This window comes from Myotis brandtii, unplaced genomic scaffold, assembly GCF_000412655.1.
Source record: "Myotis brandtii unplaced genomic scaffold, ASM41265v1 scaffold573, whole genome shotgun sequence".
NCBI classification, from domain to species: domain Eukaryota; kingdom Metazoa; phylum Chordata; class Mammalia; order Chiroptera; family Vespertilionidae; genus Myotis; species Myotis brandtii.
The window spans coordinates 2,735,877-2,748,380 of record NW_005370145.1 but is presented as its reverse complement, the minus strand read 5'-3'; the positions used below and the strand labels follow the sequence as shown (position 1 = coordinate 2,748,380).

Below are 12,504 nucleotides of genomic sequence, written 5' to 3'. Positions count from 1 at the left end.
ACCCACCCCCTCTGCTCACACCTCACCCCGAGGGCTCCGCCTGCTCTCTCCCACCTAAATGTCCTGAGTGAATCGCCGGCCCTAAGCTGCCTGGCCAAGGCCTGCGCTGTCCCTCGGAGCCTGTCGCGCAGCCTCAATCAGGCCTGTCCTTTGCAGAGGAGATTTCCGACCTAACCGAGCAGATGGCAGAAAATGGCAAGCACCTGCAGGAGGTGGAGAAGACCAAGAAGCAAGTGGAGCAGGAAAAGTCAGACCTCCAGGCTGCCCTCGAGGAGGTGGAGGCAAGTTCTGGGACGCAGCACACGGGAGCTCAGGAGGGTGGGCGCTGAAGGAGGGGCCAGAACACCCCTGGGGGCCTCTCCTGCAGGGAGGCCCCGGGAGACAGCTGCGCCCTGCTGCGTCCTCTGGGGTCCTCCTGTCCCCCCTTTTGAAGATAAATACATTTGTTTGTTATATCCTCAATGTTTCCTCTCGGGAAGCAAGAAATCCTTCACCAAACATCTGAGAGCCGGCTCTGAAGCCCTCGTTTTTAACAGTTGCACACGATCACCTCTGGCTACTGGGAGTCCTGCACTGACCACAGTGCCGCGGGCTGAGCTCATACTCAGCTGCGGCCAGCGCAGGGCGGCGCTCGGGAAGTTTCTAGGGAAATTTGCGTACATTTGTAAAGTTTCACAGGATAAAGGGAGAGCAATTACCCTGACATTTTAGAGAATAGGTTGGCTCCCGACTTATAGCCTTATCAAATAGACACACTCAATAAAATGTTCACTAATTCAAAGGGATGCGCTGTTCCCCTCAGGACCTGGTTGTTAATAACAAAGTTTTAGTTCCAGTTTCATTACTAGAAGGGACATTCAGGAGCAAGTCATTTGAGCTTCTTGAGTGTTGTTCTACTCATCTGTAAAATGGGTGTTATTATCATACTCATCCTATATAATAAAGGGCTAATATGCCAATTGTCCCCTTGGGAGTACAACCTACCTGAGTTCGACTGCTAGCTATGACATGCACTGACCACCAGGGGGTGGTGCAGAACAAAGGAAGGCCCTGGCTGGCAGCCGGAAGGCCCCAATTGGCCCTGATCGCCGGCCAGGCCTGGGGACCCTACCGGTGCATGACTTTCGTGCACTGGGCCTCTAGTTTGATCATAACAGTGGAAAATACCCATTCAAGTGCCCATAGCACTTCCAATGGCTCCTGTGTTTTTATCAGGGCTCCTTGGAACATGAAGAGAGCAAGATTTTGCGTGTCCAGCTAGAGCTGAGCCAGGTAAGATCCGAGCTTGACCGCAAAGTCACGGAGAAGGATGAAGAAATCGAGCAGCTAAAGAGAAACAGCCAGCGGGCGGCAGAGGCCCTTCAGACCATGCTGGATGCGGAGATCCAGAGCCGGAACGATGCCCTACGGCTGAAGAAGAAGATGGAGGGAGACCTCAATGAGATGGAGATCCAGCTGGGCCACTCCAACCGCCAGCTGGCGGAGACCCAGAAGCACCTGCGCACAGTCCAGGGCCAGCTCAAGGTGACCGTGGGGCCTTTTGCAGGGAGTGGCTGGGCCCTCGGCCTGTGGGCTCCGGCCTCACCCCTGCTTCCCCCTGCAGGACTCCCAGCTGCAGCTGGACGACGCCCTGCGGAGCAACGAGGACCTCAAGGAGCAGCTGGCCATCACGGAGCGCAGGAGCGGCCTGCTGCTGGAGGAGCTGGAGGAGATGAAGGCGGCCCTGGAGCAGACCGAGCGGACCCGCAGGCTGTCCGAGCAGGAGCTGCTGGACGCCAGCGACCGGGTGCAGCTGCTGCACTCCCAGGTGCAGCCGGGCTCCCTCCACGGGGCCCTTTCCTCCTCTGAACATAGAAGGTCATGCGTGTTGCGGGAAGTCAGAGCAAGGAAGGGTGAATGACTGCATGAAGGGGCTGGAGAAGGCCTCACGGTAGAAGCCATAATCTTAGAAAGTCGGGATTGTCGTTCAAAATACTTATTTTTGTCATTTTTTGTGAAAAGTTTTTAAAAATTCCTTTTTATAAACAAATGGAGAATACAAGCAAAGGAACAGAAGAAAAGTGCTAACCATAATGTTAACATTTTAAGACGTTTCATGCTAAGCCCTGTTTATGTCCATAAATATTATATTTTTTGTAAAAATGTGATCAAACTTTTTGCAACTTATTTTCATTTAGCAATGTGTCATGAACATGTGTCTACATCTTCAGAGAGTTTTCTATGACTGTTTTTAATGGCAGAAAGGTAGTCCATTTTAGTCATGTATTATGGCATTTTTATCTAACTAATTCTCTATGAGTAGATGTTTTATATCATTCCCCCCCCAAAAAAAACTTACTATTAGAAAGACTGCTATGATGAACTTCTTTATAACTAAGTTTTCACATATATCCATTATTATTATTATTTTCCTAATATTCCTAGAAGTAAATAAATTCCTAGAACTAAAACTTCACAGTCCAAACAGTAAAGACATTTATAATATACTGTAAACTGATCTTTAATTAAGTTGTCTCAATTTTTATTACCCATTGGGAGCTCCTTCCTATAAATTCTCAAAGACCGCAGCTATTATTTTTTAAACTTGACCAATTTTATTGTTGAAAATATTTCTTTTTTAAAAATTCTTATTTCTTTGATTACTGAGGCAGAACATTTCATCATATTTTTTGCCACTTGGCTGTTGTGTCTTACCTATTTGTACTTCTTGCCCTTTTTGCTTATCGATTTGTTTTACATTAAGACAGGGAATATTTTTCAGTAATAATCATTGCAAGTGTATTCCAGTTTGTCCTCACTTTTGCAATTCCACTTATGGTATATTTTGATCATTAGGGCTATTTTTCATTTTATGTCGCTATGTCAACAAATCATTTCCTTCTTCCAACACCTTTTTGAATAATCTCTTCTTCCCCAAATATTTGAAAGTCCACTTTTATCATTTATTCAATTATTTCACATGCAAGTCTTGGGTCTGTCCTGGGACTTTCTGTTTGGTCAAGACCAAAACAGTGTCTAGCAAACCCCGTGTGACAATGAGGAACGGAACCTGACCATGGTTTACATCCTCCCCCACCGAGCCCTCTCCCTTCCAACTGTTTGACGTGTCCAAGCATAACCTACCCTTTTGGTATCTGATTTTCCTTGTAGAACACAAGCCTGATAAACATCAAGAAGAAACTGGAAGCTGACATAGCCCAGTGCCAGGCAGAGGTGGAGAACTCTATCCAGGAATCCAGAAACGCAGAGGAGAAGGCCAAGAAAGCCATCACGGATGTGAGCGCCGTTCTTTCTCTTCAGAGACGCCCTTGAGAGAGAGGGAAGGGGCTTCTAAGCCCGGGCGTGACACGCAGGTTCCATCTCCTTAAGACCTAAGTCCGTCAGGGGTGGCTCCCTGAAGAGATGGCCTAGCAAAGTGGGGGAGGGTGTGCTATGCACACTCCGTGGCGGCTGAGGGAGGGAGGCACGCATCAGCACACACAGCACCAACCTTAGCATCTTGCAGTGCTCTGGGCAGGGATGGGATGGGCGGATGGCCCACGGATGTTTTCTGTGAACTTACCTAGGCGGCCATGATGGCCGAGGAGCTGAAGAAGGAGCAGGACACCAGCGCCCACCTGGAGCGGATGAAGAAGAACCTGGAGCAGACGGTGAAGGACCTGCAGCACCGTCTGGATGAGGCTGAGCAGCTGGCCCTGAAGGGCGGGAAGAAGCAGATCCAGAAGCTGGAGAACCGGGTAGCTGGCCCGAGGGGACTCCCCTCAAAGTGATGCCCAGTTCCCGGGCAGAAACACCGTCTGGAAACGTGGGTGGTGGGAAGGTGGCCGCTGCCTGAGCAGACTGCAGACTTAGCTTGAGGACTTCTTGCAAAACTCCCTGTGAGCCAAACATCCCACCGGTTTCCTTTTCGCCGATCCCTCCACCCCAACTCACGCAAATCCACTGCGGAATGCTTCTGCCTCAATAACTGCAGGGCGATGACATTTGTAAATGTTCACATTCTGGTTTTATAGAGTTTCAGACCCACACAAATGGGAGGGAGATGCAGTTTACAATTTTAAAAGTACACATTTTAGTGGGATTTAAATTTTGGACCAACCTCCACTTTGATAAATAGTGGCCCATCCTGTGTAAAATCTGGAGTCTCCCTCGGTCTCCCACTCCTGGATCACTCCCTCCCCTGACTCCCCCATCTCTGAAGGCATCTGGGGCATCCTGGGGAGGGTGGTTGGCGCCTCCTGGGCCAGCGCACCACGTCAGTGCCCCACACAGGGCAGCCCTGCGCTCTGCCCTCTGGGAGTATACTTTGTGGTTGTTTAGTTTCTTCGCTGATCGGCCCCTTTGTTGCTTGCTTCCCTTTAGGCCTGTGATGGTTTATTTAATGTGTTTTTAAAATGGGCTCCACTACCAGTTAATATTTTGAAGAAGGGCTGTGAGGAGGAGGTTGTCAGATGCCTCTTGTCCCCAGGAGAAAGGAAATGAGAGAGTGGGAGGGGAAGAGGAGGAGGAGGCGACGGAGAGGAGACCACTTATCCCAGCAGGAAAGACCCAAATACAGTCATTCTCCCGGCCAGCCTCCCCCGGAGGTGGTCCCAGCACGGGCGCACTTGAAATGGGAAAGGGTTTTTTGGTTGGAAACGACACAGCATGAGTAGCGAAAGTCAACACCGGGGAAGCTGGGGCTTCCAAAAAATATCTCCATGTTGTTTTTAATTATTTCCAGTCCTATTCTATTAACACGAGCTCAGGCCTGCCCTTCTCGTGGCTCCTCCCTCGAGGGAGGAAGTCGATCCCTTGCCACCCTCTGATTCTGTGATTCCTGGGTTGGCAGGGGTCCCTCAGCCAGCCTCCACCCTCCACCCTCCCTCACCCCCGCAGGATGAGGAACCTTCAAAACCCTTCCATTGCCAGCTGCCCAGTTACCTTGGTTTCATAAACCTTACAGAGGCCTGGAGAGCTCCCCCCTCCTCCCCTCCTCCCCCTGGGGAAAGAAAGTTTTGTAGAACCTGAAGGAAGACAGCTCCCAGGACCCACAGGGTATGGGAGGGGGTGGGATCTTGTTTGGAGCGGTGGCCAGAAGTGGCCTTTTCCACTGGTAGATTACAAAGCTGACCTGGGGGGTCTGCAAGCCCAGAGCCACCCTGTCTGTGGCAGCGGGATTCCCAATGGCTGGCTGCCACCCCACGCCCCCTTTGGGCTCTCTCTGATCACGGACTTGGGGCCACAGTTGGTGACCTGCGTTCACGATGGCTGTCCTCTGCCGTCAAGACTTCAGGAAAGGAGGGCGCAGCTATGAAATTAACACCACCCGTGTAGCGCCATATCGTTTAAAAAATACTTCCACGCCTTTTGTGTAATTTGGTCCCCACACTGGAGGTAGCCCGGGCAGGAATGACCATCTCCACCCCAAATACACAAAACCTCATTCCCAGTGCGGAGCTGCCTTGCTTTGGCTCACTCAGCAGACTGGACTTGAGCCCCTGGACTGCTCCTGGCTCCGGTTCTCGCCAGGACCCCACTGCCTCTCGGTCAGGAGCCCGGCCACCTGGAGCAGCCATGCAGCCTTCCCCTGAGCCTGCGGGGCAAGTTGGGCTGAGGCACAGCTCTCTCCAGGCTGCGTGGCGCCAGAGGAGGCGGCTTCCTTGCAAAGCCGGACCCGGCAGCTGAGCTGTGTACGCCTGGCCACAGAAGGTGCCTCGTTCTCATTCGCACAAAGCCCGCCGCGGGCAGGAGTGGGGGCCTCGCGAATACACTCGCTTCTGAGTCCTCGGAGGAGACACTGAGATCACCCTGCAGGACAGGCACCGGGTCCATGAGAGAGCCTGGCGGTCCGGCCTGAATCCGCGTTCTCTTTCCCAGGTGAGGGAGCTGGAAAACGAGCTGGATGCTGAGCAGAAGAGGGGAGCCGAAGCTCTGAAGGGGACACACAAATACGAGCGAAAAGTCAAGGAGATGACTTACCAGGTAGAGGCTGGAACCTGGGTGAGTGCTCGGACGGGAGGCGGCGGCGGCCGGGCCTGGAAGGACGCTCTGTTCGCAGGCCGAGGAGGACCGCAAGAACATCCTGAGGCTCCAGGACCTGGTGGACAAGCTGCAGGCCAAAGTGAAGGCGTACAAGAGGCAGGCCGAGGAGGCCGTAAGTGGGGGAGCTCTCGGGGGCCCACGCCGGCCTGAGTGTCCCCCAGCCCTGCTGGGAGGGTGTTCCTGTTTCCTACAGTCCACAGGCTCGGGCGGTTTTCACAGGCCATAAAGCAAGGACACCTGTACCCTCCCTCCCCGAGTCCGTGTAACACATCCCGCCCACCTCCTCCTCTGTGCCCTTGCCTCACCCCGTGTGACCAGCTCCCCCCATCCTCTCACTGGGCCTCGCCCAGCTCACACTCTCCCACCCACCACAGAGCGTCTTAGCCCACCTGCTGGCCTCTCTTCACCCTGACTCCCTAACCACCTCAGCCCACCCCACCACTCCACCAGCCCTCCTGCCCCTGTGACCTGACCTTAGACACTTCATCCCCCTCCCCTCCCTGGTCCTCATCCTCAGCACCACCACTCCTGCTCTCCCTGAGGTCCCCCCCAACCTCCTCCTTCCTGGCCCTCCCTGATGCCCATCTCCCCAGTCCTTCCTTTTTGATCTGCCCTCGATCAAACAGGGAAGAAATGAAATGGGCTGAAACCGGCATCTCCCAAAGTACATCTCCCCAGTCCTTCCTTTTTGATCTGCCCTCGATCAAACAGGGAACACCAACAGGGAAGAAATGAAATGGGCTGAAACCCGCATTTCCCAAAGTTTCTCCTGGGGACATTGGGTCTGAGGGGTGTCAACAGCAGAAAGTTGGGGCTGGAGTGGGGGGCGGGGGGTGGGCGTGGTTTCTTTTATAGAAAAGAAATCGATTGGAAATGCTGGGTTTAAAAACATTGAACCGGTTGCTTTACTTCAAGGATTTCTCAGATTTTGTAGGTCATATGTAATTGGCTCTGCAAAGTGGAAGAGGCATTCTAGAATGTAGCATTTCCCACCCTTCATGGGCCTGGGCACCTGGTTCTCATATGCAGAGCTTCCCACAGGACCCGTGTTCAGAGGAACAAAACCGGGGGGACCCTGCCCTGGATAAATGCCTGAGCATGTGGCTTCTCTCCTTGTCCTTTCTCTTCCCTGCCCAGGGGGCTGTTGGTTCTGTCTTGACATCAAAGGGACAGATCTGTGTTGGTTACATAGCAGGGAGACGCGTGCTCCTCGCATTAGAACAGTGGCAGCGGGACTGGCCAGCCTGGAGGGGCCCAGAAGGCCACCTTTGTCAGGAACCCCTGGCTAATGCTGAAATAGATCCAGACAATGGCCTGGCCATAGGCAGATGATGCTGGAAGCAGGAACAAGGCAATGGGAACCTGGGCCATTGGTCTGTGACACCTCCAGGTGCCAGGGGAGGACTCTGGACTTGGGTCTCTTTCAAAAAGCTGCAGGGGGAGAGACGGCATAGAAAAGGGGTGCAGGGACACAGGGGTGCAGGGTGCATCCTCACCCCTGGATTGCTCAGCTTTCTCTCCCCTGGCATCAGTGAAGCTGGGACCCAAGCTGTCCTGGTTCCCCAGTTCCCCAGAGGCCTGCAGGGACTGGGGGCCTCAGAGCCAGAGTAAGGGGCTGCCTCGGCCTCCCACCCCTCTGTCTTCCGCTCAGGAGGAGCAGGCCAACACACAGCTGTCCAGATGCCGGAGGGCCCAGCACGAGCTGGAGGAGGCCGAGGAGCGGGCAGACATCGCCGAGTCCCAGGTCAACAAACTCAGGGCCAAGAGCCGAGATGTTGGGGGCCAGGTGAGAGCAGACGTCTTCCCTAGATGTGCTGAGCCCCAGGGAGGGTTCAGAGGGTGTCTGTGGGTGCCTCTTCCCTGTGCTGGTCGTTGGCTCACAGATGCCGCTACTTTAGCCAGAACCCGTGGTTCTAGGCTCCAGGAGAAAAGCAAGGGACCAGGGGCCACACATCTTATCCCTCCCATCCCTCCCTGTGGCCAGAGGCCCTGCTTTCCAGGGCGCGGGCTCCTTCCCCGGGCCTTGAGGGCCTTGCGTTGGTCATGCATCCGTAATATTTGTCTGAGGTTCCAGCCCTTGCAGCCGCCCCACTTGCAGACGACACTCAGCCTCGCCTTCGGTTTGACTCATATCCTGTGTACGATTCTTTTCTCCCACAGAAGATGGAAGAATGAGGCCCTCCTGATGCCTGTTGCCATGGGCACCTCCAGGCGAGTGGAGGGAAGATATTGTGAGAAATAAATTCTCCTAACCACTCAGACACTCGGCTCCTCTGTGCTTATTACCGCGGCCCATCGCTCTCCCGTGGGCTGCCTTTTAGATCCTCGCCTGATCTCTCCTTCATATAAAGACAGTAAGGAATGTGAAAGGGGAGGCTCCTTGCCCCAAGTAGAAAGGGGAAGTCCAGCCCATTGCCAGATAAGTCACTGGCCTCCATAGCATCTCAAAATAAAGACCCTTTCCGGGAACTATAGCACATGTTCTTCCTGGAACGCATGATTCTTTCCAATTCAGTTCCCCATTTCTCCCTAAATTTACAGATAGGGAAACTGGGCTGGAATGGATGTAGTCCTCTGACTGTAGTTGTTCGGGGCAGGGTGGAGCGTAGACCCAGAGATCAGAGACTCTACCCTGGGCTCTTTCCTCCAAGCACGTCTGCTTCCCGTCCCATCCCTCCTGGGACCACATTACCCTCCTCTCAGACCCACCCACAGCTCCCAGGCAGCGGAGAGGTAGTAGGTGCTCTCAAATGCTCCACTCCCGGGAGGACAGGTGCTTCGGAAGACTGGACAGGGGCCTGTCTTGCAAGCTTTGCTCCTTCCTCTGGCTGGGCTCACTCCTCTCGACCTGGCTGGATTCCCCTCACAATGCTCGGGGCCACCGGTGAAGGGAGCAGGTGGGCCCCAGGAGCCACTGACTTCCAGACTCAGGCCTAAGGCTGGGACCAGGCACCAATAAAGGAGCTACTGCTGGTTTTAGGGCTCGCTCCCAGGCCCAGGGGTCCCACGGATTCTGATTATGTTGCTTTGCTTACCCTGAAGGAGCGGGATTAGGAGCCAACACTACATTTGAGTCCCAGCCTGACCACTTCATGCCTGTAGCTGTGTGGCCTGGGGTTGGTTACACGTGTTCTCTGAGCCTGAAGTGCCTCCCACTGTGGTCAGAGCACGGGCTGTGGGTTCCAGCAAACCTGGATGGAATGCTGATGCTTTCACATCCCAACTGTGTGGCCTAGGGCAAGTTAGTCTCTTCCTTGAGCCCCAATGTGCTGATTGTGTAAGGCAGAGGTCATAGAAATCGCAGCTGCACTGGGACACTAGGTGGGCGGCAGGGGGCAGGGCTTCTTTTAGAGGCAACAAAAATGTTTCACAATGGATTGCTTGATGGTTGTATAACTGTGAATTGTGTCTCACTAAAGCCACTAACTGATAGTAAGTACTGGGTTACTATGTCCCAGGCAATGAGACTAGCAGCCTCCAATGTCTTAGACTAATCCTTCTAGTACCTCCTTTTCATCTCATCACCAGCCCACCCTTGCCTGACTTTGACACAGCAGGGCTGGGAGCTGAGGGCTGGCAGAAGGGTGGTAACAGGAAATGATTCTGAGGTCAGGTGACCTCAGATGTCTGACATCACCATTATCACTATCATCAGCATCCTCCCTATTGTCATCATCATCATCGTCATCATCACTGTCACTGCTATCACTATCATCATTTCTATCCTTACCACCGCCACCACTGTCATCACCATGGTCACCACCATCATCATCGTCATTGCTGAATATTAGGAATGAAAGAGTCTATTAACAATCATCTCTTTGTTCTCCTCAATTTTACAGGCAAGGAAACAGGCCATTCTCAAAGTCTGGGTACCAGTCCCTAGGTCAGCCCTCCTGCCACCCCACCACATCGCCCTCCCAATAAGAGCGATGATACCATATCATAGACACGGATCGATTTTGTGTGATGCTAAGTGTTCACATGCCCATTTTTTCCGTTCCAGTCTCTCAACAAGCCCATCAGGCGATGAGGCGGTATCAACACCTTCATTTTCTAGAGGCGTTGCAGACTGGGTAGGGTGCCCAGTGTTGAGCAGGAAAAGAGAGGGCAGCTCTTCAGACTCACACACAGCAGAGTCTCTGGAGGGAGCGTTTTCCCGTGTGTGATGATGCTGTAGTGGTAAGAGCCCTGGGTGCCAGGCCCTGGGTCCCAGCCCTGGCCCACCACTCACTATCTTTGTGATTTGGGGCCAATTCCTTCATGACTTAAGGGTCACCTTCCTCACGTGTAAAATGGGCATAACAATGGACTTCACAGGGTTGTTTTGAGAGGTGAATAAGAATATTCAAGAAGTGCCCTTAGTCTAGAGCCTGGCCTACAGTTAGCACGGGTAACCTGTTATCACGATGGGGAGTGGAGACATGCCTGGGGACACAGTGGAGTGTAAGACAGGGTCCAGATGGACAACAGTCTGCGGCTTGGGCTGTGTCTCTCAGGAGCTTCCTCTGGTTTGAGGAGTTAATACTCCATGCAGTTGGAGGTCATCAACCAAAATTCCTATGGTGTCCCTCCTCCCTGGCACCCAACAAAAGCAGGTCTAACTCCATCTGCTCAAATACTCCCCCGTTCACCCGGGGCTCCCCAGGAGGAAGCCACCCCCAAGTGTCTCTGCACTTACTTGGCCTTAACACCCCAGCTCCCAGCCCCCAGACCTCTGAGTTACAAGAGAAAGAACATTTCTATATCCTTCATAGTACATAAGTGTCTTATGCTATAGAACCTGTTCTCAACCTGTGGGTCGCGACCCCTTTGGGGGTCGAACGACCCTTTCACAGGGGTCGCCTAAGACCCATCGGAAAACACATATATAATTACATATTGTTTTTGTGATTAATCACTATGCTTTAATTATGTTCAATTTGTAACAATGAAATTGGGGGTCACCACAACATGAGGAACTGTATTAAAGGGTCGAGGCATTAGGAAGGTTGAAAACCACTGCTATAGAAGAATCCCAATTATTGAATGGAGAGATGAATGAATGAATGAATGAATGAATGAGAAACTTTCCTACCCAGGCTCCAAGTATGCCCTGGCAATGATAAAATAAAGATTTTAAAACTTTCCTGAGACCTGGAAGCAAGAGGAGAGGATGAACATGGGGTTCCTGTGCTGAGTGTTCTTCCCCAGCACCCCCATGGCAACCGGAAACCAAATTCAGGCCCTGGGTCTTGGGCTGGGTACCCCTGGGGTGTTTGAGGAAGAGACTTTACAAAGATGGGGGCAGGTGGAGGGGAGTCACAGGGATACAGCAGCACTCCAGGTCTGCTGAAGAGGGAAGGAGAGGGGACTTGCACATGGTGAGACAGTGCACAGGAAGAAAGCTTGGGCTTCTGTCTTGGCACATCCTACTTTCCAGGAGACCTGGGTAAGTCAGAGAATGTTTCTCAGCCTCAACATGGGCTGAAAGCCCAGCACTTCCTACCTGCACGATGGTGGTGTTGAAAGATCCCTATGGGACACTGGGCAGGTTTCCTCTACTATATAGCACCACCCAAATCTGAGAGGGCATTGTGGCTGTCTTACTAACAACAGAGATAATAATAATGATGCTGTTGTTGTTGTTACTATTATTATTATCATTACTATTCATCAGTGAGGCCTAGCCACCAAACCTGGACTCTGAGCCGTGGGCCTCGCAGAGCAGCGCCTACCCTGGCCTACGGGCCCCTTCAAAACAGAGCTTTGCTGCCACCTCCTGGCTGTGGAAAGACAGGCTTCATTATGCAAAGGACCCTGAGAGGACGCTCCTAAAGCCTTGACATTAGACAGAGGTCTTCCTGGAAATCATGGTCACCTGGCCCAGACCCCTGGTCTGGCAGATGAGAACATTCAGGTTAGTGATAAGGTCGGGTAACCCCTCAGGATATAGTTGGAAGGAGACACCCAGGTCTCCCAAGCTCCCAGGCTCCCCAACTGAGTTTCCACAGAAGAGGACTCTGCAGGATCTCAGAGGGAGGCTAGGGCTGGCCGGGCAGAGAGAGCATGCCCTGGTGACGGCCCTGAAGGTGGAGGGTGAAACCGTGCCCAGGGTCTGCTCCCCAGCCCTCCTTCTCCTGCCCCGGGAACTTCTAGCAGGCGGGACAAGAAGGCAGTGCAGCTCCATAGACGCCCCTGCCCCCAGCAGGGCAGGAGACCAGGCCTGAATGTTTCTGGGGGGAAGGCGGTCCATGGCAGTTCCAGGAGGCCCAAGACAAAGGATCAGGGTGTCCGCTCCCCGATGAGGTACCCAAGCTACCTGTGCCATTGGACCCTGCAGACCGCATCTACCTTTTCCAGTGGCCCAGGACTGGCACAACAGGCTTCCTTGCCCTCTGGCTTTTTGGATGAGTCCAGCCAATGGGGAGCTGGGATAGAAGAAGCAGAAGGAAGGAGAGGGAGGTCAAGGGTGTTTATTTCCTGAGTCCCTCCAGCAGT

General features: G+C 53.1%; 1 protein-coding gene across 1 annotated transcript in view; it reads left to right on the top strand.

Annotated features, from left to right (window-relative positions):
• The window catches only part of MYH13 (myosin, heavy chain 13, skeletal muscle), a 49,519-nt gene extending 41,292 nt beyond the window's left edge, over positions 1-8,227 (top strand). Inside the window, exons 31-39 of the mRNA XM_014549855.1 lie at positions 157-281; positions 1,216-1,524; positions 1,604-1,807; positions 3,151-3,276; positions 3,567-3,737; positions 5,860-5,964; positions 6,041-6,136; positions 7,676-7,810; positions 8,185-8,227. Coding sequence (XP_014405341.1) covers positions 157-281; positions 1,216-1,524; positions 1,604-1,807; positions 3,151-3,276; positions 3,567-3,737; positions 5,860-5,964; positions 6,041-6,136; positions 7,676-7,810; positions 8,185-8,199 — 1,286 coding nt within the window. The 3' untranslated portion in view covers positions 8,200-8,227. The remainder of the gene's footprint in view (positions 1-156; positions 282-1,215; positions 1,525-1,603; positions 1,808-3,150; positions 3,277-3,566; positions 3,738-5,859; positions 5,965-6,040; positions 6,137-7,675; positions 7,811-8,184) is intronic.
• The last annotated feature ends 4,277 nt before the right edge of the window (positions 8,228-12,504 follow it).